This window comes from Suncus etruscus, chromosome 2 (assembly GCF_024139225.1).
Source record: "Suncus etruscus isolate mSunEtr1 chromosome 2, mSunEtr1.pri.cur, whole genome shotgun sequence".
Classification (NCBI taxonomy): Eukaryota; Metazoa; Chordata; class Mammalia; order Eulipotyphla; family Soricidae; genus Suncus; species Suncus etruscus.
Window position 1 is genome coordinate 2,575,885 of NC_064849.1, and position 23,338 is coordinate 2,599,222.

General features: G+C 59.2%; 3 protein-coding genes across 7 annotated transcripts in view; 2 read left to right on the plus strand and 1 right to left on the minus strand.

Annotated features, from left to right (window-relative positions):
* Positions 1–3,950: 3,950 nt before the first annotated feature.
* OGFOD2 (2-oxoglutarate and iron dependent oxygenase domain containing 2) lies at positions 3,951–6,776 on the plus strand. Its single transcript, XM_049769246.1, has 7 exons — positions 3,951–4,082; positions 4,292–4,348; positions 4,841–4,954; positions 5,034–5,133; positions 5,813–5,940; positions 6,105–6,362; positions 6,457–6,776. The coding sequence occupies exons 1-7, from the start codon at positions 3,951–3,953 to the stop codon at positions 6,718–6,720; spliced, it is 1,053 nt and encodes a 350-aa protein (XP_049625203.1). The 3' UTR covers positions 6,721–6,776.
* Positions 6,777–8,075: 1,299 nt separating this feature from the next.
* On the plus strand, positions 8,076–9,585 carry ARL6IP4 (ADP ribosylation factor like GTPase 6 interacting protein 4). Of its 2 annotated transcripts, none has more exons than XM_049769259.1 (5): positions 8,076–8,347; positions 8,565–8,879; positions 8,963–9,080; positions 9,162–9,231; positions 9,322–9,585. In XM_049769259.1, exons 1-5 carry the CDS (start codon positions 8,191–8,193, stop codon positions 9,376–9,378), a joined length of 717 nt encoding a protein of 238 aa, XP_049625216.1. In that variant the 5' UTR covers positions 8,076–8,190; the 3' UTR covers positions 9,379–9,585. The 2 variants fall into 2 exon arrangements, with proteins under 2 accessions (XP_049625216.1, XP_049625217.1); XM_049769260.1 differs by having other exon boundaries at positions 8,076–8,326; positions 8,508–8,879.
* A 1,174-nt stretch (positions 9,586–10,759) lies between these two features.
* Positions 10,760–23,338, minus strand: part of PITPNM2 (phosphatidylinositol transfer protein membrane associated 2) — a 63,880-nt gene continuing 51,301 nt past the window's right edge. The window contains exons 9-25 of one of the 4 annotated variants that reach the window (XM_049769187.1): positions 23,237–23,307; positions 20,594–20,841; positions 20,294–20,483; positions 20,058–20,186; positions 19,072–19,286; positions 18,176–18,354; positions 16,535–16,705; positions 16,228–16,380; positions 15,443–15,607; positions 14,947–15,095; positions 14,678–14,794; positions 14,450–14,566; positions 14,227–14,375; positions 14,013–14,162; positions 13,563–13,746; positions 12,639–12,767; positions 10,760–12,540 (exon numbers count right to left, since the gene is read on the minus strand). In XM_049769187.1, the coding sequence (XP_049625144.1) occupies positions 12,217–12,540; positions 12,639–12,767; positions 13,563–13,746; positions 14,013–14,162; positions 14,227–14,375; positions 14,450–14,566; positions 14,678–14,794; positions 14,947–15,095; positions 15,443–15,607; positions 16,228–16,380; positions 16,535–16,705; positions 18,176–18,354; positions 19,072–19,286; positions 20,058–20,186; positions 20,294–20,483; positions 20,594–20,841; positions 23,237–23,307 (2,840 nt within the window). In that variant the 3' untranslated portion in view covers positions 10,760–12,216. Of the gene's footprint in view, positions 12,541–12,638; positions 12,768–13,562; positions 13,747–14,012; positions 14,163–14,226; positions 14,376–14,449; positions 14,567–14,677; positions 14,795–14,946; positions 15,096–15,442; positions 15,608–16,227; positions 16,401–16,534; positions 16,706–18,175; positions 18,355–19,071; positions 19,287–20,057; positions 20,187–20,293; positions 20,484–20,593; positions 20,842–23,236; positions 23,308–23,338 lie in introns of those variants that run through there. The other 3 variants (XM_049769188.1, XM_049769189.1, XM_049769190.1) reach the window with 3 other exon arrangements.

Consider the following 23,338-nt stretch of genomic DNA (forward strand, 5'->3'; position numbering starts at 1 on the left):
GTTTAGGGTGAGTAACATAGTAATCCCCCAAAATATTTACATACACAATAGCTAGTTACTATAGGAGAGAAAAGTCTGGAAACACTCTAAATGCACCACTTAGAGAAGATCCCTTGTTGCAGAAATAGCCAAGTCTACAGAAAACTGTGAAGCTACCAGAGCACAGAAGGACCTCCTGAGTGTGTGGGGGGAAAAACTGAGGACAGAGTGAAGAGGAAATTCAGACAAGTGGGTGCATTCGAGAAACCCTTGGCTGGGGGACCCAAAGGCTAAAGTGTCTCAAGGCTGGGTCTGGATCCAGGTGCTATCACCTTGCGGGGTGGCCTTGGTCAGATGCCCGATCGGCAGACGAGTTGTACCTAGGACAAAGACCTTCAAACTTGGGCCACCGGGAAGGCAAAAAACACAGGCCCTGGCACGGGGGTGGGGGGGTAATCTTTAAAGGAAGGAAAGGGGCTGCTTCTCTGTAGGAACTTCAAATACCTACAAGAGCCAGAAATAACAACAAAGGATCCTTCACAAGTGTGAAGATCACAGGACAGGCTCCCAGGACTGATGCCTGTGTGTCCTCTGTTGCCTCTGCCAAGAGCCAGTCTCCCAGCTCCCAGTTATGGCCTGCAGTGTGTGACAGACTGAGCAGACAGTAGGGTGTGGGGTGGAGTGGGTGAGTTGGGAGGCCTGAGCTGTCAGCTCTTGCCCCGGGGAGGACCAAGTGACCCTGCTCGTGATGGATCACGACTGCCTCCCTGCATCTGGTCCATGCACCCCCTTGGGTGGGGCTCCCCGCCCCAGCCTATGAACAGATTGCTCAGGAGAGCATGCACCAAGTGCCTGTTTTTCTTTAGATAAGGAGTGCATTATGGAAAACATGATGGCGTTACTGGCACAAAGCTGCAAAAAAAAGTCCAAACTGATGGCGAAGGTCAAAAGCTGGACCAGAGGGCCCGGAGAGATAGCACAGCGGTGTCTGCCTTGCAAGCGGCCGATCCAGGACCAAAGGTGGTTGGTTCGAATCCCAGCATCCCATATGGTCCCCCGTGCCTGCCAGGAGCTATTTCTGAGCAGACAGCCAGGAGGAACCCCTGAGCAATGCCGGGTGTGGCCCCCCCCCAAAAAAAAAAGCTGGACCAGCACACACACAGGGTTTGATTTCCTGCACCCCAAGTATCGCTTAGAATTACTCCTCCCCCACCCCCGGTATTGCTAGGTGTGGCACCAAAAACAAAAAGCAAAACAAAATCAGGGCAAAAGCCCTGTTGGGAACAGACAGGCCTGGGGCTTCCTGGCTGTGGAAGTTCCTGGCTCTGTCCCTAGCACTGCAAACAAACAAAACACAGAAGGCGCTGGAGCACAGATTTCCAATACTGGGGCCCCAGGCTCACTCTCTGGGTATGACCCCAAAATCAAATCAAACCAAAATGAACAAGAAACCTGTCACACTAAACAAGTAGGCTGTGCGGTGAGTAACAGAGAAAGGAAAGAGATTGTGGGTACAGTTGTCGCCCCAGCCACAGACCCCACTGGAAGGTGGAATTCTAGCCTCAAGCTGGGGCCTGGAACCCCAACATGAAGAATCACAGCTCAAGAGAGCAGCAGCCACATAAGGGGACACACAGCTGTACATCCAAGGAGCGGGTGCAAGATTAAAGGCACTTGTCTCTGGTGTGTCTGTCTCTGGCTGGACAGGGAGGAAGGCAGCAGGCAGGATCCTAAAAACCAAATGCACTGGTGGAAAAGCTGGCCTGCAACTAAGTCACAGAAAGTCAGGGTCTCCCATATCCCTTCCAGGGCCCTGGAGCTTCAGACCTTCCCCTGCAGACAGACAGGCGACAGGACTGCAGTCTCTGTGGAAGTGCTTCGTGGGAGCTGGGAGCTGGGGTTGTGAAGGCAGGAGTGAATTTGAGTGAGTGCCAAGGGTTTCTGGGGTATATGTGGGTGAGATCACCTATCTTCCATCTGAGCGTGCATGGGGTGATTGTGCATCATGCATGTGTGGGTCTGAGCCTGCCTGAAGCAGGAGAGCAGAGTGGTTAAGAATATGTCAACATGGGGCCAGAGAGATAGCATGGAGGCAAGACCTTGCATGCAGAGGGTCGGTGGTTCAAATCCCGGCATCCCATATGGTCCCCCGAGCCTGCCAGGAGCAATTTCTGAGCATGGAGCCAGGAGGAACCCCTGAGCGCTGCCAGATGTGACCCAAAAACAAAACAAACAAAAAAAATGTCAACATGGTTTTTCTTTTGTTCTTGTCTTTTGTTATCTTTGTCTTTCTTTTTCCCCCTTCTTCTTCTAAATAGATATTTATAACACACCTAGACAGACTCCTCCTAGTTTTTCTCTTTTTTGTTTGCCTTTATTTTTTTTTATTTTCTTCTCCCACATCTTTTCCTTTTCCTTTTTTTTTTTTTTTTTTTTTTTTTTTTGGATTTTGGGTCACACCTGGTGTAGCAAGTCAGCCCCTGAAGAGGTTGACTGATGGTGGGATGGAGAATGAGGCAACCTGGCAGCTCTCAGGGGTTACACCTGGCTCTACGCTCAGAAATCGCTCCTGACAGGCTCAGGGGACCATATGGGATGCCGGGATTAGAACCACTGTCCTTCCGCATGCAAGGCAAATACCTTACCTCTATGCTATCTCTCCGTCCCCTAAATCTTTTCTTATATCTCCAGTAGAGCCACATTACTGGAATCACCTTGATCAGCCTCATAAATTGGAGGGGGTGGGAAATGGATGGAACCAAGAACAGACAGTCGTCCTATGTTCATTTGGCTAAAATAAAAAATGATCAAACTTGGAATACCAAATCCAAAGTCAACAACAACACTATCAATACCCAATCTACAACAAGCTGTACAAGGGTGGGGGAACAACTGCACTAGCATTACAGGGAGGGGGTTAAAGGAGGAAGATGTAGGATGCATGCTGAGAACAGAGGTAGAGGGAGGACAACACTAGGGATGGAAATGTCCCTCACTCATTGCCACTATGTCCCTTACTGTGAAAGATTTGTAATTCACTTTATTTTTATTTTTATTTTGGTTTTTGGGCCACACCGGCAATGCTCAGGGGTTACTCCTGGCTGTCTGCTCAGAAATAGCTCCTGGCAGGCACGGGGGACCATATGGGACACCGGGATTTGAACCAACCACCTTAGGTCCTGGATCGGCTGCTTGCAAGGCAAACACCGCTGTGCTATCTCTCCGGGCCCTGTAATTCACTTTAACTACTATACAAATTAAAAAAAAAAAAAAAAAAAAAGAATATGCCAACATGGGCCAGAGAGATAGCACAGCGGTAGGCCATTTGCCTTGCATGCAGACAACCTGGGCACCCATCTGGTCCCCAGCCTGCCGGGGGCGATTTCAATTAATATTATCAATTAATAAATAAACAAACATAAATAGATAGTTCATTTATTATACACCACTCCCAGCCTCGATTTCCCCATCTGCAGAGGTTCTGGCTCAGTGGGCTGCTTGCAGGGATGACAGGCGAGAGGGGAAGGTGGGTGGCTGTCACTTGCAATCACCTGGGTGTGGTCTCTCAAAGGCCCCGCCTCATCGCGGGGGTGTTAGCGGAAGTCATGGAACGGCAGCCAATCGAAAAAGCAGGGGAGGGCGGAGCCAGGCAGGAGCAGAGGCGGAAGTCACGCTCGGTGGGGGGCTACGGTAACCGATTGGGAGAGACGGGGAGGCGGTGCCAGGTAGCGTCAGCCAATCGGAAGACGAAGGAGGTGGCGCCAGAAGAGTCTCCAGCCAATAGGAAGAGGCGGTGAGAGATGCAGCATCAGCCAATAGGAAGCGACGGGGGAGGCGGAGCCATGCAGAAGATGTGGAACCCCCAGCCAATAGAAAGACGAAGGAGGTGGAGCCATGGGGCTCTCCAGCCAATAGGAAGCGACGGGGTGGGCGGAGCCATGGGGAACGCGGGAGTAGTTGTCAAACCGGCCATGGCCACAGCCACGGCCCCGGCGCGCTTCTACCGCTGCGCCTGTTTCTGCTCCGAGAACCTGTACGTGGCTCGCTACGCGCTGCACGTGCGGTTCCGGGATGCGCAGCAGCTGCGCCGAGACTACGGGCCGGTGAGTGCGGGCCCCGCGCGGGGGGCTGCGGGTTCCCCCGACAGTGGCGCCCGTGCGAGCGGCTCCTCCCCGGGCCAGGGGCAGGCAGGTCAGCGCCGCCCCGTCGACCCTCGGCATGGCCGCGCCTGCGTCCCAAGGAGGGGAAGTCGGGGTGCAAAGACGTCCACACACTCCCGCACGGTCCTGATCCCCGCCTGTCGTGCCCCCAGATCCTGCGCAGCCGCGGCTGTGTCAGCCCCGAGGACTTCCAGCAGCTGTTAGTGGAGGTAACGGCTCCCACCCCCGCCTCGCCGTGGTGCCTCTGTCCTGCAGAGGTGCGGCCCGAGGGAGCCTCCAGCCTCAGGACCCGCCGGCATCCACTCCCAGCTCTTGGCACCAGGAAAGAGCTGCAGGAATGGGCTTGGCGTCTTTTCCTTTCCTCCTCTAGGCTTAGATAAGTGTCACCGTAACCTGGATCTGAGATGGGAACATTTGCTTCAAAGTGGGGGCCCCCTACTAAGCTTTTATGGGGGGGGGGATATTCCACCGACAGCTCCCTGGGCTGTCCTATCACCCGGTCACTGCTGCATCAAGAGCCAGAGAGGGGAAGCGTCCCAAGGGAACCCCTTTCTCCGCTTCCCTGAATGGCCGGTGGGTTGAGGGCTCTCACCTCCACCAATGGCTGGATGGGCCCCCACTGGCTCCCCTGAGCTGCCTCTTCCTCTGGGTAACTGGGGGCCACAGTGGGAAGCCTACACGGGAACCTCTTTGCCCCCCAGCTCCAGCAGGAGGTGGAACGGCGGCAGCGGCAGGGCCAGGAGTCAGCGGCCAGGAAGGCCCTCATTGCCCGCACCTACCAGCCTGCCAGGCCCGAGCTCTTCCAGCTGCTGCAGGTACCTGGCAGAGCAGATTGCTGGCAGGAGGGCCCGGTGCCTGCCCACCAGCCCCACTGCTCATGTGTTCTGGCCCCAGGATGAGGCTCTGGCCCCTGAGTTTCTGGCAGCAACGAAGTACAGTTCATCACCAGCAGCAGAGCGCCAGGGCCTCCTCAAGTGGCTGGAAACAGTGTCAGGTACAGTCCAGATAAGGGGTCTCCAGGACGGGCCTTTCTGAATTTCCCCATCCACGTTCAGACAGATACCAAAAAATGGCAGAAACCAGGAGGTCCAGAACAGGGCTTGGGATTCAATTATTGGTTCCAACACCTCTGTATGCACTCTCGAAGGAATAGGGGCACCTATGCTGGTCTCACTGGGACTGATCTGAGGGTACCAATCTGGGCGGGGGCAGTGTTGGGCCTCATCACAGCAGGCTTTCTGATGGAGGACAAAAGGGACACAGTTAAGAGTGCTCCATCCCCTTTCAGAGGGGAGAACCCCTCTATTCTAGCTCGGGTAGCCTCTCCAACAGGGGAGGTGACGTGGATGTTGTAGGAGTGAGGCTGGGCAGGGAATTTGCAGGTGCAGGAGCTGCTGCATCTGACTAGAAGTAACTGGTTTTCCTCTAGGGGTGGGTGGTGGGGAAACACTGGCTTGCCCCTCCTCTCTCTGGGCCTCATCAGGACCCACAGCTAGATGTGGTGGCCGGACAGGCCACCCCCAAAATAGTTCTCCCTGTCTGCAGGCCCGTTATCATCCAGAACCCCTGATTATCGTGTCTGCCTTATTCAGATGAGGAAACTGAGAGAAGAAAGTGAAAGACAGGCCCCCCCTATACCTCCCGCTGAGCCCCCCACTCCCCCACCCCTGCAGAAGAGAAACGCATCTTTCGGCTGCCCGTGTTCACAGCGTCCTTCTGCCAGGCCCTGCTGGATGAGCTGGAGAACTTTGAGCGCTCAGACCTGCCCAAAGGGAGACCCAACACCATGAACAACTACGGGGTGGGTGAGGCCTCAGAGAGGACCCTGGGGCACTGCCACCTGGCCGGGGTCTCCCAGTGCCTCCTCCCTGGGGAGGCAAACAAGAGTCTTTGCAGCATCCTTAACATTTTGCTCAGGAATCCCCCCCCCATCCCCGTTGAGGGACTTGGGGTGTCCCCGCCCAGGTGCTGCTGCATGAACTCGGCCTGGACGAGCCACTGGTGACCCCGCTGCGGGAGCGCTACCTGCAACCGCTCATGACCCTGCTGTACCCCGAGTACGGTGGGGTCCAGCTTGACAGCCACCGAGCCTTCGTGGTCAAATACGCCCAGGGCCAGGATGTGGCTCTGGGCTACCACTATGATAATGCCGAGCTCACCCTCAACGTGGCCCTGGGCAAGACCTTTACAGGGGGCGCCTTGTACTTTGGGGGCCTCTTCCAGGTTAGTGCTTGTGAGCCATCGACAGGCAGAAGGTGGGGGTCAGAGGTTAGGGATGCGGCCAAGAAGTTGACCTGATGACTCCCACTGTCTGCAGAAGCCTGAGGCCCTGACTAAGCCCCTGGAAGTGGAGCACATGGTGGGCCTGGGTGTCTTACACCACGGAGCCCAGCTACATGGTGCCCGGACCCTGCGCTCTGGGGAGCGGTGGAACCTGGTGGTCTGGCTGCGGGCCTCAGCCGTGCGCAACCACCTCTGCCCCATGTGCCTGCGGCAGCCGGAGCTGGTGGATGATGAGGGTTTAGGCGATGGCTTCACCCGGGAAGGGCCTGCTGATGTGGATGTGTGCACGTTGACCTGACGGGGATCTGCACAGCAGAGGGGAAAGATGCGAATAAAAGTCCCTATGACCCTCAAGAGGTCTCTCCGGCTTTTGCTTTCTTTCTGTGCTTCAGCAGACCACTAGCTTAGGAGCCTTATGAGCAGCAAGTGAGTGTGAGCAAGGCGTCCTGCTGGATTCAGGGAAGGCAAGTCAGGTGCACCTTGCCTAGATCTCACCTCCCTGGAGCCCAGAGCCCAGATGTTAAATCTGGTTTGTCCCTCTGCACCAGGAAGGCCCTGCTGAGGGGCAGGGCCACCTGGATGGGGTCAGTGGCTTCCTGACTACCATACCCAGGGCAAGCCCAGCGCCCCAGGGAGCAAGAGTAACCCGTGCAGGACCCTTTAGATCAGGATGCTGAGAGTATGGGTCCCCAGTGCCTGGTGATCCTTCTGGCCAGCACCAGCCTGGTGGCCCGGCCAGGCCCTTTTTCCTTATTGCACCCTCCACTTGCCACGTTCCCAGCAGGATTGGTTGAGGGGGCTTGGGGGGTGTCCAGGCTCTAAAACCAAGGGTTCCCACGTGGAACTCTGCAGCTGCAGCAGCTGCAGCTGAGCCCTCTTCAGTCAGGGTCGTGGCGTCCTGCACTTAGGAACAGCCAGGGGGATTCTATCTTGGTGCAAGGAGCCATTAGGGAGCCTGGCTCAGGCCCCTCTGCAGACATCCTGGGGGTGTCTGGGGTGTCGCCCCAGAGTGAGCTGAAGGTTCTGGCAGGTGAAAGGTGAGGGCCCGGCTAAAGAACTGGGCCAGACCGGGCTCGACTGCAGGGGGAGCGCCGGGGCTGGCCTCTGCGGGGGGGGGGGGGGGGGGGGGGGGGTGGGCGGAACCACAGTGGCGGCGGAACCAAAAGGCGGCAGCGTCAGTTTCCCAGCCGGACCCAGCGCGCGCAGGACCGGAAGTCAGGCGCCGCCACCGGCACTTCCGGGAGGACGCAGGACGGCGGGCGGAAGCAGAGCCGGACGGCCTAGGGCACCGGGGCGCCGGGTAGGGTCGCCCCGCGGGGGCTCCGGAGTCTTCGGGAAGCTCGGGCAGCCGAGAGGGTCTGGCCTGATCTTCGGGCGTGGGAGACCGGCGTCACGCGTAGGCGCAGTGTAGCCGCGGGGGGGGGGGGGAGAGGAAAAGCTTCGCGCGCATGCGCATTGAAGCAACGTGTGAGGAAGGCCTCATGCGCAGGCGCAGTACAATTGCAAGAAAAAAATATAGCGTCGGACGCAGGCGCATTGCAGCAGCATGGGCGGAAGGCGTCGTGCGCAGGCGCAGTGCAGCCGCGGGGGGGGGGCTAAAGAAGCTTCGCGCGCAGGCGCAGTATATCCGCGCGGTGGTTGGGTTGAGTCTTAAAGGGGCCGCAGCTCCGGGCCGGAGCCGGTGCAGCAGCGGAGGTTGCTCGGTCTGCCTGGTGCACCGGAGGGTCAGCCCTGAGTCCAGCAGGCCCTGATCGCCGCCTGCAGCCCGATGGCCCCTGGAGGCTCCCGCCGGCGCTCCCGCTCCCGCAGCCGATCCTGGTCCCGGTCCCGATCTAGGTCCAGGTCCAGGTCCAGGTCCAGGGGGCGCGGGCCGGAGAAGAGGCGCAGGGCGAGCCGCAAGGCCAGTGGCACCTCGGGGGCGGAGGGTGAGCACCGGAGGCTCGGGCAGGGGGTCAGGGCTGGGCGCAGGGGCCCGAGCCCCGCAAACCCCTGTGCGGGGAAGATGCTCAGGGCCCGGCCCCACCCGGGCTTTCTGCACGCCGGGAGCGGGAACACTGGAGTGGACAGTGCCGGCTCTGGGCCTAGGCTCGGCTCCCCTTCTCCTGGCCCCGCGGCCTCACCTTCTTCCTCCCTGCATCCCAGAGAGACGCCGGCACAAGGCCCAGAAAAGACACCGGTGCAGCTCTTCCTCCTCCTCTTCCAGTTCTTCCAGCTCGTCGTCCTCCTCCTCGTCCTCCTCGTCCTCCCCTTCCTCCTCCTCCTCTTCCAGCCATGGCAGGAAGAAGCGGAGTAAGCACAAAGACAAGAAGAGGAAGAAGAAGAAGAAGAAAAAGAGGAGGAGGAAGAAGCTGAAGAAAAAGAGCAAAGAGAAAGCAAAGGTGCAACCGGTCGAGGCTCTGCCCGGCCCCTCGCTGGACCAGTGGCACCGCTCAGCTGGCGAGGAAGAGGAAGGCCCAGGTACTGTGCTGCCCTGGGTGGGCTGAGCGGGTGCAGCCCCTGTCTCGCCTGCTGCCCCCCTTGCCCGTCATGCCTCCTTGCAGTCCTGACTGATGAGCAGAAGTCGCGGATCCAGGCCATGAAGCCCATGACCAAGGAGGAGTGGGACGCCCGACAGAGCGTCATCCGCAAGGTGGTGGACCCCGACACAGGCCGCATCAGGTAGGGGCAGGGACAGTGGTTTCTGATCTGAGAGCTGCTGGGGATCCTGAACCCCCAGCCACCAACCCTCGCCTCCTCCAGGCTCATCAAGGGTGATGGTGAGGTCCTGGAGGAGATCGTGACCAAAGAGAAGCACCGAGAGATCAACAAGGTTGGTAGGACCCCTCTGGCCCCGCGAGACACTCTGCTGCAGCTGCCTTGACACCCGCCTGCCCCCTACCCCCGTGTTCTTTCTCCTCAGCAAGCTACTCGAGGAGATGGCCTGGCCTTCCAGATGCGTGCTGGCCTGTTGCCTTGAGGCACCGAGCACCCAAGGTCTACGGTGGCCACCAGAGTTGGGTCCCAGAGGACCGCAGGATACCTGCAGGTCACTGTTGTCCTTTTCCGAGTACTGGCCTCGGCTCCATCGTCACCCCAAAGACAGGGTCAGTGGCCTGGGCGACTCCCCCAACTCTGAGCGTTCCACTGGCCAGACATTAAATGTTCTCTGGTTGGAGGAGTCAGTCATTGTGTTGCTTGTTTTTCTTTTGGGCCACACTGCTAATGCTCTGGGATGACTCCTAGCAGAACTTGGGGAACCTGATGGGGTGCTCAGCTGTGTGCAAGGCAAAGGCCCTGCCTGCTGTCCTCTTTCCAGAGGAAGAAGGGGGATTTTCCAACATTGAGGAAAAAACGGGTTTCAGAAGCTTTGGAAGAGACGCCAGCTGTTCTGCCCTGCACATCTTTAGCTCAGCTGGCCTTGCCCTGGGCCCTCCTGACCCTGCTCTGCAGCGGAAGCTCCCGGTGTCATCTCACCTGGGGTCACACCGTGAGATGCTTCCTGGCAGCCCCTTTTGGCTCCTGGGCATCGGGACAGGGGACAGGGAACAACCAGGCCCCCCACTGCACCATCCCCCCTCCTGTCACCAGTGCAGTAAAGAGACCCAGAAGGAAGCCTTCCTGCTGTTTTAATTGGAGGAACAGACACTTTCACTGACACACTCAGGCCCAGTGGTGCAGGGCAGCGGGGGGGGGGGGGGGGGGGGTGTCACTGACAGTCGGAAGGGCGAAGATGATGTGAAGACAAGGACACAGGGCAGGAAGGGGTGGGGTGAGTGGAGACTCTGCCTAAGGATCCCTCCTCAGAAACCGGAGAGGGCTAAGGGAAGGGGTCAAGCGGTGTGGGGAGGGCAGGGACTAAGGCTTCTCCTCGAACAGGCATGAGACAGGGTGGCAGCCACAGGGCCTGCTCACCCTTTGGTTAGGCTGGTCAGGCCTGAGCCCTGCAGCTCAGCACCCAACGCTGTAAACATTTTTTGGTATTTTTCAAGGACTCTGCCCTCCCTCTGTTTCTGAAAGCTTGCTGCTTCCTCCGGAGAAGAATGTGCCCAAAGGGGTCTACTTGAGGCAGAAGCAGACCTGGAGAGAGGAGACGTTGGCAGGGGCTGCCCACGGCACTACCTATGGCTGCAGGCCACCAGGAGGGGCCCAGGGGACTATTGCTGCTGTCCTTGAAATGGCTGGCGGTGGGGCGGGCAAGCGGAACTGGGCCTGGGGTTCGGCCAGCAGAGCCCATATGGCCTTGACTGTAGGGGTGTGAGGCTCTGCTGTGCTCCGAGGGTGCGATTGTCAGGCCCAATGGGACAGTCGGGGCCAGAGGGCAGCTATTGCACTTTCAGCGGCAACAGTCACATTAAAACTTGGTCCGTAAAATAATCGTCGCTTTATACAAGACGTCTGAAAGAACAAGATGCTACATCTTCAATATGAACACACTCTGAAGGTCCCATCCCTCCAGACATTATTCTCTGCACAAAATAAATAGCTTTCACGCTGTACAGCCTCGCTCTGCAGAACATTTACACGCCCCATCCAGCTGTACATATCTACACGGGGCAAACGGCACCAGCTTCTGGCTGGCGTTTAAGCACGGCTTCTCCCACATGGATCTTGGTCTCACGGTGCCAGGCGACCCCCTCTCCTCTTGAAAGGGGCGAGGTCGGCCCAGTGGCCCAGAGCCAAGTGCCACTGCCGGAGACTGTGCTTGGGGGAAGGGGATGGGCCACAGCTCAGCCCAATATAGGGGCAGCCTGGTTCGGTTCCGTCTGGCTACCCGTGAGCTAACAAAGCAAGTTGTGGCTTCTTAGATTCGGCATCAAAACAAAATCGGCATTAAAAAAATTATTTTTAAGTGTGCATCCCACCCATCCCAGAGTAGAAATTGGGTGAAGTTCACGGGGCAGGTGAGGCAGGGAGCCCGTGACCCCTGCACGGGCAGAGGGTGGGACCTGGGGGACCCAGAGCCAGGCTGGACTCCATCACAGTGCTGGGCTTGTCATGTGGAGGGGCTGCGCTTGGTACTGAAAGAGTTAAGAAAAGGAAGCAGCCAAGGATTTGCTCATTTAAAAAAACCTCATAGAAATCAGATCGGAGAAGTAGAAAGGTGTAGAAACGTGGAGGGGGGGAGGTGGCGGACGCAGAGGCGGGACTGACTGGAGGAAGGCGAGGAGCAGGAGCCGGCCAGCCCTCACCCGAGGCTTCTGGCGGCCTCACCACCAGGGCTGCGTCCACAGACAGGGCCAGGCAGCTGCCGGGGCCCGAGAGGCTGGGTCTTGCTGAGAGACCTTGCTCTCCCGCTGCCCACGGTGCTACCGCCCGGGCCCTTGCGTGTGGCAGTGGGTCCTGGGTGGGCCAGGCTTGGGTTTTCATGCATGTCCACGCGTCCGTAGACAAGAGATGGTTGTGGGTCTCTGCTCGAGCATCAGTGCGAAACCAGTGAGGTCTAGTCGCGTTAACTCGAGCTAACAAGCAGGCTGGACCCCCTGTCCGAGCAGCTACCAAGTGGGAGAGGACCCGGGGGTCAGGGCGGGCTAGAGCCAGAAGGTGACAGGCTGGGCCCGGGTCAGTGTGAGTGAGGCACGTGTCCCAGTGTGTCTTCTTGGTGGAGGGGCCCGCCATCCTGAGAAGCTTGTCCTGTCAGCTTCATGACCCTGAGGACATAGGCGAGGCTGGGAGGCCTGTGGGTGGCACAGCCCAAGTTCTCTGCAGGGCCCTGGACAAGCATGGCCAATGGTGTGTGCCTAGGCCAGGCCTCCTGGCAGGGCTGGCCACCTCGGCCTAGCACCATGGAGACCACCACAGCGCTCACTACCAGCGCCTACTTGGGGCCAGTGCTGGCTCCCGGCTCCAGCCGGCCGGCCACGTTTCGGCCCCAGCAGCCAGCGGCCATGCTCATGCTGCGCTGGCCCCTCTGCTCTGTGTCTGCCTGGCTTGGCGTTTGCTCGTGCCGGTGGCTGGGCCCGCTGGGCTGGGCTGAGATGGTGCGGAGCAAGTGGTTCCGGGAGCGTAGGAAGTCACCCTGGCCAGGCAGGCCAAAGCTGCCCTTGCGCAGAGCCATGCGGGTGGTCGTGTTGCGGGCGGGCCGGGCTCGGTGGTTGTACTTGAGCTGGGCCAGGTGAGCTGCATAGCCGTCCGTGATGAACTGCCGGGAAGGCAGCGGGAACAGCCATCAGTCACAGGGCTGTGGTCCTGTCCACGCTGCCCACTGTGCCACCCCCACCAGCTGCCCCCCACACTTACCTGGCACTGCTGCTGCAGCTTCTTGGTGGGCCGGCCCACGATGTAGATCTGCATGGGGGACAGGCTGATGGAACTGTAGACCGCCACATCCTTGGTGGACCCGTAGGCAGCATGCACGCGCAGGTGCAGCTATGGGGGAGATGGATGTGAGTTGGCCTGCAGGAAGACTAGAGTGTCCATAGACGACCTGGCCCAGGGCATGAAGCCCTGACCCGAGTCCCACCCCACTCTAGCCAGTTCACACCCACCTGACCCTGCCCACCCCATCAATGGCCAAACACACAGACCAACAGCCAGCTTTGCCTGTGACCAGGGCCACTAACAGTGACCCCACCCCAACCATGCTCACTTCCCCACAAACCTGCATCCCAGCTCACCTATAACCATGTCCACCATTTGGGTAGCCATCAAATGTGGCCCCTCCTGACCACGCCCACAATTAGGAGCTCCACCCATTCCACTAATGGCCACACCCACAAACAGAATTCTGCTTTGCCTATGACCACGCCTACCAACCACGGCCCCTCCCTGACCACGCCTACCATGGAAACCCCACCCCCAATCAATGGTCACTCCCACAATCAGCATTTGAATAGCCATCAATGATGGCCCTGCCCTGACTATGCCCACCAGGAGCCCCGCCCGCTCCATATGGCCAAACTCATGCCAGCATCCTGTATTGCCTATGACCAGGCCCACCAGCAGTGGCCCCACCTGGCCACGTCCATCAAGATAAACCACGCCCATCGCACAATGGCCACACCCACAAATCAGCATTGCACCTTTCTGTGGCCACACCCACCACTGGACACGCCCACGGTAACCCACCCCCCACATTTCAATGGCCACACCTCGTCCCATCCATGACCCATCCACCCCAGTGGTCACGTCCTCCCAGCCACACCAAACCCGCCATGGCCGCACCTCCGTGATGAGCAGCTTGAGAAAGTTGGCCTTGTGCCGGAGCGGGTCGTGGACCAGGCCATCACAGAAGGACACCACGCCATGGGGGAAGTTGTGCTGTGCCAGCCACGCCACTACCCTCTGCTTCTGCATGTCGGGCCGGCCAGTCACGTAGATGATGAGGTAGCCCAGGTCTTGCCAGTGCCTGGGGCAGGGGCAGCCTGTATGTCCCGGTGGCGCCCCTCTCACAGTCTGGCCAGTCCCCCCTTCCTTTGGCTGAGGCAAGGCTCCAACACCACCCCACAGTCCTATGTCCGAGTCGAATCTCTCCCGGTGCCCAATAGATGCCAGGGCCACTTCCCCATCCAGAGCCAAACCTAGTAACCCAGGCCTCATAGCAGCCAGCGGTGGCACTCATGTCCGTGATGGAGTGGTCCTGCCCAGCACCCCCCCTGGCCTGCTGCCACTCACCGCACCACGTCCACAGCCCCGGCTCGCACTTTGGGGTCGCTGCCCATGATGGACACGCTTGCGGCAAAGGAGCCGTCAATGCTGAAGACCACGAACTCCGTGCCCTTGGGCAGCACCGTGATGTAGCTGTCGGCGAAGGTGTGGTCGCCCCTGCAGGGTGGCACGTCAGCACCTGTGACCACTGCTGCCCGCACCCGCCCTGCCCAGGTCATACCTGACCACCATCTTGATAGGGTAGACGCCCACTCCCAAGCGCTGCGTCTCCGGGATAGTGTAGGAGACGCGGCCGCTGCTGCTGGTCACCAGCGTGTCCAAGTAGAGCCACTCCCCAGAGGGAGGTTGCAGCATGATGTGAATGTCCACCTGGGGGGGGGGACAGGGCCAAGTGAGCGGCACCCCCATAGCAGGGCCCAACCCACTGCAGCCCCCGGCCTTACCTTCTCCCCTGTCAGGGTGACCATGTCCAGGGGGCCATACATAAAGCGGCCCATCAACACCTGCGGCCCGTCCTCATTGGCCAGTGCGTCATTGACCCGGTGGTTGGCTGTCACATTCTGGGGTGGGGGGGAACAGGCTAGTTGGGCCTGGGGCAACAGGCCACCAGCTCCACCCAGATGTGGGTGCAGGGGCTCAGGAGGTGTAGGACCCCTTGAGGCCGGGCTCACCCTTAGTTTCACGTGGGTCCGCCTGCGCTGCCACTTCTCTCTGGGCTTTGAGGGGCTAAACACGGACACTTCCTTGCCATCCAGGTCCAGGATGCTAGAACAGTCGTGGCGCATGACCTGGGGACAGCATGGGAGAGTTCTAGGTTTGGGAGGAGGGGCCCACTCGAACCTGCCTCTGGACCCCACCTCCCTATTCAGTCCTACCCTATTGATGGCCCCATGTCACTGTCCCAAAAACCTGTGGCACTCCCTCTGCAGGGTCCAGGCACCTGTCTCAGCAGGAAGGAGACCACGTCGGTGGACTCCCAGTAGCTGGCGTGGAAGAGGTGAGGCAGCGCCACGGTGGGAAAGGCCGTCAGGGCGTCCGGGCAGTACAGGGCGTAGTCGATACGCTTCTGACCCCACCACTTGGCAGCAACTACAGGGAGGGAGGCAGGGAGGTCTCTGGAAGGTCACTGATGGGCACCCAAGCTCTACTGGGGTGACACCCCCCCCCCCCCGACCCTTCATGGCGCCCCATCACTCCCACTGCCTCCTTGGATGCCTGAGAGTCCCAGGATCCTGGTTAGGCTTCAGTGGGGTGCCTGGAAACAAGGAGGGGTCCTGCTAGCAGAGGGTGTGTGGGCAGAGCAGCAAGAAATGGGACTGGGCAGCAGGTAAGCAGGGAGGGTAGAATCCCAGATCTACTCATGGGTCCATTTCACGGATTTCAGGATCACTGCCCAGGACACAGCACGGGCCAGCCCACTCCTCTCGGGTACTCACTCTGGGCGATGCTGGACGCAGTGTAACTCTCGGCCATGCCCGACACCTGGCTGGCAATACTGATCTCGCTGGCCCGACGGAAGCCTCGGGAAGCAGGGGGCACGCCGGGTGAGGAGGGGGTCGCCTGCTCCTGCAAGACCGCGCTGTGGGCCTGGAGTGCATCCGCTGCAAGGACAGGTCAGAAGACACCGGGTGAGCCCACAGGGTCTCCCCAGCCTACAGGAGGATGATCTGGCCTGAACCCACACTGGTGGGGCCCATCTCAGGTCATCAGGGACCCGGAGTGGAGATGAGAGGGATTCGGTGGGGTGGCCAGAGAGACACGGACACAGACATGGTGAGGGGTAGGCAAGGTAGCTAGGCTTGTGCTCCTCTTCCTACTTCAGCCATCAGCCTGGACTCCAGTTCCTGGGAGTCCATATGGGGCTCTGTTGTGTCCTGGGGCTACCCCTTTTGAGTCAGCTGAGTCCCTGCTGGAACATGGGCAGCAGAGGCTGGGGCAGGGTGAAGCGGAACCCACCTCTGGATGGGTTTTAGGACCCTTGATATGCTCGAGGAGGGCTGGCGCCCAGGGTTCCCTGGCCCCTTTCAGTTTCAGCTCTTCTATGCTGTCCTGCAGGCCCTCACAGTGGGCACAGGGCCCCCGGGCTGAAGTTCCTGTGCTAGGGGATGGGTCACCTCCCTCCACAAACCATAGGACAGGTCCCCAAGACCCGGGTGGGGGGATGTCTCGGCAAAACGGACGGAGCACACGCGGGGGGTAGGGTGGGTGGGACGTTACACACACTCCACGCAGCCAGGGCCGGAACGGGGCGCGGGGACCGGAATGCTGGTCTCCAGGAAGCCATCCCCGGAGGGGCCCTCCAGGACCAGCTCTGGGTGTCTCTGCACGGCCTCCACTGGAGCAGACGGGAAAGAACAGAGGACAAGGACAGATACTAGTGCGACGGACATACAGCTGCCTCCACAGTGGAAGGAGATCGAGATGGGACGGGACAAGACAGGACGGGACAGACACACGGGGCCACATCAGAGCGGCGTGTACACATCCCCAAACCCCACCAGGTGTCCCCTTCCCGGCCTGGGGCTCACCCAGCAGCGTGGAGCAGCCGTCCCCCAGCGGGTAGCGCTGGTATCGAGGGACACTGAAGGGGGCCAAGGCGTGGAAGCGGCGCTCAAGTAGGGGCTCCAGACGTGAGGCCGAGGGGTCGGCGGGGTGGAAGAGGTTGTATACTTGCTGGCAGGCGGGCCGCAGCTGGAAAACTGGGGAGCAGGGCAGGCTCAGTGGGCAGGCGCAACCCCCCCCCCCCACGGACCTTCTGGAGTGGGCCAGCTTACACCAAGCCCCTGGTCTCCCACTTCCTGGGTGGGTGGGAGCAGGGGAGAGACAGCAGGACGTGTCAGTTTATACCACCCTTTCTTTGGTTACCGGTGGGGAGGGTGTTGGGCCATGGCCAGCAGTGTTGGGGGACCAACTCTCTGAGCTGCTATCCACCACTGGGCTCTTTGTCTTTATGTCATACTGACGCGCTTCTACCAGTACTATTGTTCTTTTTCTTTTTATTTGTTTGTTTTTATTTGGGGGCCACACCCGATGGTGCTCAGGACTGGCTCTGCACTCAGAAATTGCTCCTGGCAGGCTCGGGGGACCCTATGAAATGCTAAGAATCAAACTGGGGTTCATCCAGGGTTGGCCGTGTGCAAGGCAAATGCCCTACTGCTGTGCTATCACTCCGGCACTTGATATATAATCTTACCATGACTTTCCATGTTTCTTAACAGAAAAGCTCTGCCTGTGGTAGGTCAAGCACAGGAACAATCAATCATCAGGCAGATGGATGGGCCTGTTGGACCCCCATGCAGCCTCCTTACCCTCAGCAGAGCCCCTTGTTTTGGGAGGGCCACATCCAGTGGTGCTCAGGGGTTGTTCCTGGCTCTGCGCTCAGAAGTTGCTCCTGGCAGGCATGGGGGGACCATATGGAATGCCAGAAATCGAACCAGGTCCATTCTGGCGTGGCCACATGCAAGGCAAATGCCCTAGTACTGTGCTATCTCTCCAGCCCAGGATGGTCCATTTCGTGTGTGTGTGTGTGTGTGTGTGTGTGTGTGTGTGTGTGTGTGAGAGAGAGAGAGAGAGAGAGAGAGAGAAGAGAAAGAGAGAGAAGAGAGAGAGAAGAGAGAGAGAGAGAGAGAGAGAGAGAGAGAGAGAGAGAGAGAGAGAGAGAGAGAGAGAGAGAGAGAGAGAATGTGGGTGGTAAGGGGTTCCTCTGGCACAAAGGAAGTTCTGTGTTGTTGGTTTTTCTTCACAGAGACAACAGCACCCTAAAAGCACTGCTCCAGGGTATCAGCCACTGGTCTCTAGCTCCCCTCTGAGAGTCTCTGCTTCCGTCTCCCAGCAACAGTGCAGGCTGTAAGCTGAGTGATGTTGGCTCTTGAGGGGGTCCAGCCAGGCTCCCCCACTCTCTCCCCTGCCCCATCTGTGGGGACTTAGGAAGGCCCTGGATCTGCAGGGCTGAGGCCTGTTCAGATCCCAGCATCTTCCTTATGAGTTGACTATGCTCCTGCATAGCTGGCACGGGGTGACTTTTCCCTGCCCTCGACACTGGGATGCTTAGGGTGTTGTATGTTCGGGGAGCTGGTGCAGGAAGGGGCCTGAGATGCAGCCATGGATTTGGGTCCCCTGAAATCCCCTGCCCCGCCCCTGTGCTGTGCTGCCCCCAGCAGGGCCCTTACTGTCCAGGGCTGGAATGACGGTTTTCCGTAGGGCCAGCACCAGCCCCAGGGGACATCCGAAGAGGAAGAGGTCTGCGATCTCGAAGTCAAACTTGCTCGGGGTGCCAGCGCTATCCAGCACGGTGGAGCTGCTGGAACGGCGGGCACCAGATTCCTTCCTCAGGACCCGGGCATGGAGGCTATGGGGGGTGCAAGGTCCTGAGCTCAGAGCATGTCCTCCACTCCCAGGGCCAGCCCTTCCCTCACCATGACAAATCCTGTTCCCTGATTTTTCGTTTGTTTTTAGGCCACACCCAGTGGCACTCAGGGGTTCCTCCTGGCTCCTGGTGGGGCTCAAGAACCATATGGGATCCTAGGGATTGAACCTGGGTTGGCCGCATACAAGGCAAGCACCCCACCTTCTGTGCTATCACTCTGTTCCCCCTTGTTTCACTTTTTTGTCTTCTGGGTTGTGGGTCGCACCTGGAGGTGCTCAGGGCTTACTCCTGGCTACAAGCTTAGGGTTCACTTCTGGTAGTGCTTGGGGATCACATGGGTGACTGGGATTGAAGTGGGAGAAGATGGGAGCTTGTAAGCCCAGTGCCTTCTAGGCTTCACTACCTCTCCCAGCCCACCGTGTTGGCCTGTGGTGTACCTAGCCTCATGGTGGGAGGGTCCCCTCTGACGAAGGCTGTTCCAGTTTCTCTGGGAAACCTCATGGAGCCTTCCACTTCTACCCATCATGACAGTTGTCCCCTCATGCTTAGATGGCCTTGGGCATACATGGACCAGCTGCAGCAGCCTGGAGCCATATTCTCTGCCAGAAGAGTCCTGGACACATACAGTCAGCACCAGAACTCTGTCACGGGCAGGTCCTTGGCTCTGGCTTCCCGCCACCACCGCCCTCGGGGCCCCACCTGGACAGAAAGGCCTGGTGCTGCTGAATGGTGTCCAGCTCATAGGTGGACGAGTCGCTCCTCTTGCGGGGCAGCTGCCTTTTGGGGTCCTCGGTGCCGTTGCTGTGCGGGATGTCAATGTTGCTGCGGCTGAGGTGCCGGCTGCTCTCCAGGTTGCTGCTGCTGGGGCAGTTCGCTGCGTTCACCAGGGTGCCTGGGGCCAACAGGTCCGCGTCCTGGAACGGCCCAGAGGCTCACTGCCTGAAGGCTGGGAGCTGGAGCCCACCAAGGTAGCCTATGCTCCTGGCCTCAGCAGCAGACTCCCCTCTCCTCAGGGGGCCCAACCCACACCCTGACTCCTGGACCCTGACCCTTTCTCTGTACAGCCTGTAGGTGCCAGCAACAGGTGCCCGACTCTCCTTTCACTCTTTGGGCCACACCCTACTTTGTGTAGAGGGGACCATGAAGGAAATAGTGCCAGGGTTGGAAATAGCATTGACTACATGCAAAGTGCCTTTCCCTGGTACTGCCTCAATATTTTTTTTTGGTTTTTGGGTCACACCTGGCAGTGCTCAGGGGTTATTCCTGGCTCCAGGCTCAGAAATTGCTCCTGGCAGGCACAGGGGACCATATGGGGCACCGGGATTCAAACCGATGACCTCCTGCATGAAAGGCAAATGCCTTACCTCCATGCTATCTCTCCGGCCCCAGTACTGCCTCAATTTTACCTGTTTCTGGGGCCAAAGTCAGCAGGAGCCTAATGTGGGCCCTGGCTGGGGCTGTGGGCATGGATGGGCATGGTCAGAGTGATGGGCATGGTAGGACCAAGGGCCATGGTCTGGTATGATTGTGTGGCCAGGGATGTGGTATGGCCTGGCCAGTGGGCATGGCCTAGCCAGTGGGCGTGGATATGTTTAGGGGTGTGGTCAGGTAGGTGGGCGTGGCCCAACCAGTGGGTTGGCCTATGTGCGTGGTCTGATCTAATGGCGTATGGTCGTGGTCGGTACCTGCACGCTGGCCACGCTGGCCACGCTACCCCGTCGGCTGCTGCTCTGGCTTTCGCAAAGCGGCTGGTTGCTGTGGCACAAGGCGTCGAATGCCAGGACGCCCCCCACGCAGTCCCCGATCAGACAGACCTGGGTAGGCGAGCAGAGAGGCGTGAGGCTTGAGTATCCATCCCTTGTCCCCATCCCACCTGCGGGGTTCTGCTGACCCCCTTAGTCTCCAACCCAATCCAACGTACCTGCCCGCTGAAGGCTGTGCCCTCCTGGGACTTGATGAAGTCCCCGTAGGCCAGGTTGGCCCTTTGGATGACTGTGGCCACGGCGTCCTGGTACTGGGGCGCAGAGGTGGCCAGCAGGGGCAGAGCTGCCAGGGGGATGTGATCCTGGTTGCTGGACAAGCAGCCTTCGTCGTGGCTGTAGGGACTGAGACTGGGCAAGGGGGCCCGGCCGGCCATCAGATGCCGTCCACAGCCTGGGAGAAAGGGGGGCCAAGGCGTGTGAATGGGGGGTCCCCGTTCCGAGTCCAGAGGGGCACTCACTTGGAGATGAGCGCGAAGGCGTCAGAGCAGACGGGTGGACAGGGCACCAGGCGGATGGCGAGGCGGCCCAGGGCGCTGGGATAGTGCACCCGCACCACGGAGTCGAAGACGGTGGCTATGGTGTTGGCATCACCCTGCTTGGAGCTGGGGTCCCCTGCGCCCCTGTCCAGGAGTGTCCCCCCGTGTAACAGCAGCAGCAGCACATGGATCTTGGAGGGTGCAACCGCAAGAGGGGGGCTGGCCTCGTCCTGTGAAGGTGGGTGCAGCCGTCAGCCCTCAGGACTCAGCCCTCGCCCAGGCCCCATCAATCACCCCCAAGAGGCTTGTCTTGGTCCTGGGGATCTCTGCTCAGGCCTCACCCCTTCTCCCTCCATCAATGCCAGAATAGTCCCTTTTCTCCCCCCAGGCATGGGGGAACCTCACACTTCCCAGCCAGGGCACTCGGCCCTCTGTACCCCCTTCCTGCCCTGTGAAGCCTGGCACCTTCTCCTTAGTGAGCCAGTGGCCCCCACTTCTCCACAACCCTGTACCCAGCCCCCTATTCCTAGATTCTCGCTGTCACTAGGGTCCTGGCTAGCAAGTGTCCCGCTGGTCTGAGCCTGTCCTTATGGGGGGGGGGGGGACCTGGTGAGGTATAGCGAGGTGGTAGCCCAGGGACACATTCCTCATGCTGTCAGCTGCACCTGAATGCAGAGCACTCCTACACTGACTGACTGTGAGGGTTCAGGGCTTGTCACATTCACATTATTTATTTATTTTTGGCTTTTGGGCCACACCCGGAGGTGCTCGGGTTACTCCTGGCTGTCTGCTCAGAAATAGCTCCTGGCAGGCACGGGGGACCATATGGGACACCGGGATTCGAACCAACCACCTTTGGTCCTGGATCGGTTGCTTGCAAGGCAAACGCCGCTGTGCTATCTCTCTGGACCCACATTCACATTATTTAGTGGCTTGGGATGGGGAGTGGAAGTGAGGATCCCACTAAGGAACTGTGCCCGTCGAGGGACCATGAGGCCATGAAGTGGGTCCCATGAAGGTGTGGCTCATGAACCCTAGAATCCAGGCAGAGGCCAGAGAGGTGGGAGCTGGGCATGCTGGCAGACATACTACGAAATACAGGGGCTGGCTGCTGAGTGCGGCCAGAGGCCAGACAGGCCAAGGGGTTCCTCGCAGCAGACCACAGGCTCTGGGAAGAGACCCTGGGCATGGCTTGGGTTGAGGGGTTCCTAGCCCTATACAGGTGTCCCCCAGCCCACATGCATAGTTGAGAAGAGCCAGAGGCAAGCTTCTATTTCCTGACACACAGTCGCAGGGACAGGTAGGGCAGTGGGAAGCTGTGGGGTCCCCTTATGGCCATATTCATCAGAACCCAGCCTTCTTGGGGATGTTAGGATAAAGGGCACTAATCTTGGTTCTCTGTAGGGACACAAGGTCTGAGTTAGACATAGGACAGACAGATCCCCTGGAACAGGGTAGCTGGTAGAGCCTGGGAGCATCTAAGAGCCAGGTTTGGGGCTGGAGCAACAGCACAGCAGTAGAGCATTGCCTTGCACACAGCCAACACAGGATGGACCCTGGTTCGATTTCCAGCATCCAATATGGTCCCTCCTCAACCCATGCCTGCCAGGAGCGATTTCTGAGTCAGAGCCAGGAGTATCCTCTGAGCACCACTGGGTGTGACCCAAAAACAAAACAAGAGCCAGTTAGGGGGGCCCTTTCCACAGGGCAGGATGGGGGATCCAATCTGGGGTTTGCAGTGCCCAGAAACAGCACCAGGCTCTAAGCATCTCCTGAGGCCACCAGAACCTGGCAGTCCCCCCTACCTCCCCCTTTGCCTCCCCACCTTGGGACCTGACCAGACTGGCCACTCACTCTCCACCCATCCATCGGCTACAGGAGACTGTTAGCCATGGGAGAAGGCTCCTCTGGCCTCAGCAGAACCCCATCTTATCTTGCTGCAAACTCCCCAAGGGGCTCAAGCCCCCATGAACCACCGCCAGCCTCTGACAGGCCTGTGCTGTCCCCTGTAAACAGCCTTGAGAACCGGGGAGAGCTCCATGAAAGCAGCCCCAAAGGGACACAGGCACTGGTCAAGATGTTTATTGGTGGCTGCGGCCTGTTTTGCCGGGCCTGACTTCTGCCTCGGCTGTTTGTGTTCCCTCCCCTTCAGCCTTAATCTCGTCAGGAACCGCAGACAGGCCGGGCCCAGGGCGAAGCTCTTATTTTTGATCTGGAATTTACAAGTGGATTCTATTACTTCCTGTGCCCGAAGCTGGGTGGGGGCTTTCTGGGGGTCCTGGGGGGATATGGCTACCTGTGGGTCTTCAGGGATCTGGCATGGGGGGAACAGAAAGGAGGCCCCCACGGGGCCGGGCGGTGGCGCTGGAGGTAAGGTGCCTGCCTTGCCTGCGCTAGCCTAGGACGGACCGCGGTTCGATCCCCCGGCGTCCCATATGGTCCCCCAAGAAGCCAGGAGCAACTTCTGAGCGCATAGCCAGGAGTAACCCCTGAGCGTCACCGGGTGTGGCCCAAAAACCAAAAAAAAAAAAGAAAAAAAAAAAAGAAAGGAGGCCCCGACAGTCGGGATGGTCTTCGGGTGAGCCTGTGCCCTCCTATCCGGTCCCCTGGAGCCCCCACACCCACCTCTATGATATTCAGCTGCTCAACGCTGGAGATGACACGGTACTCGGGGGCATTCTGGCCAAACAGGCTGTCTGCGGAACAGAAGGGGGGACCCCCGGTGAG

Excerpts from the sequence above, each read along its gene's own strand:
- OGFOD2 (XM_049769246.1), top strand. The coding sequence starts at position 3,951 with ATGGCCACAGCCACGGCCCCGGCGCGCTTCTACCGCTGCGCCTGTTTC. Across the intron at positions 4,955-5,033 it reads AGCTCTTCCAGCTGCTGCAG|GATGAGGCTCTGGCCCCTGA; the intron begins GTACCTGGCAGA and ends TTCTGGCCCCAG. Across the intron at positions 5,941-6,104 it reads ACACCATGAACAACTACGGG|GTGCTGCTGCATGAACTCGG; the intron begins GTGGGTGAGGCC and ends GTCCCCGCCCAG.
- ARL6IP4 (XM_049769260.1), top strand. The coding sequence starts at position 8,191 with ATGGCCCCTGGAGGCTCCCGCCGGCGCTCCCGCTCCCGCAGCCGATCC. Across the intron at positions 9,081-9,161 it reads CCCGACACAGGCCGCATCAG|GCTCATCAAGGGTGATGGTG; the intron begins GTAGGGGCAGGG and ends CGCCTCCTCCAG. Across the intron at positions 9,232-9,321 it reads AGCACCGAGAGATCAACAAG|CAAGCTACTCGAGGAGATGG; the intron begins GTTGGTAGGACC and ends CTTTCTCCTCAG.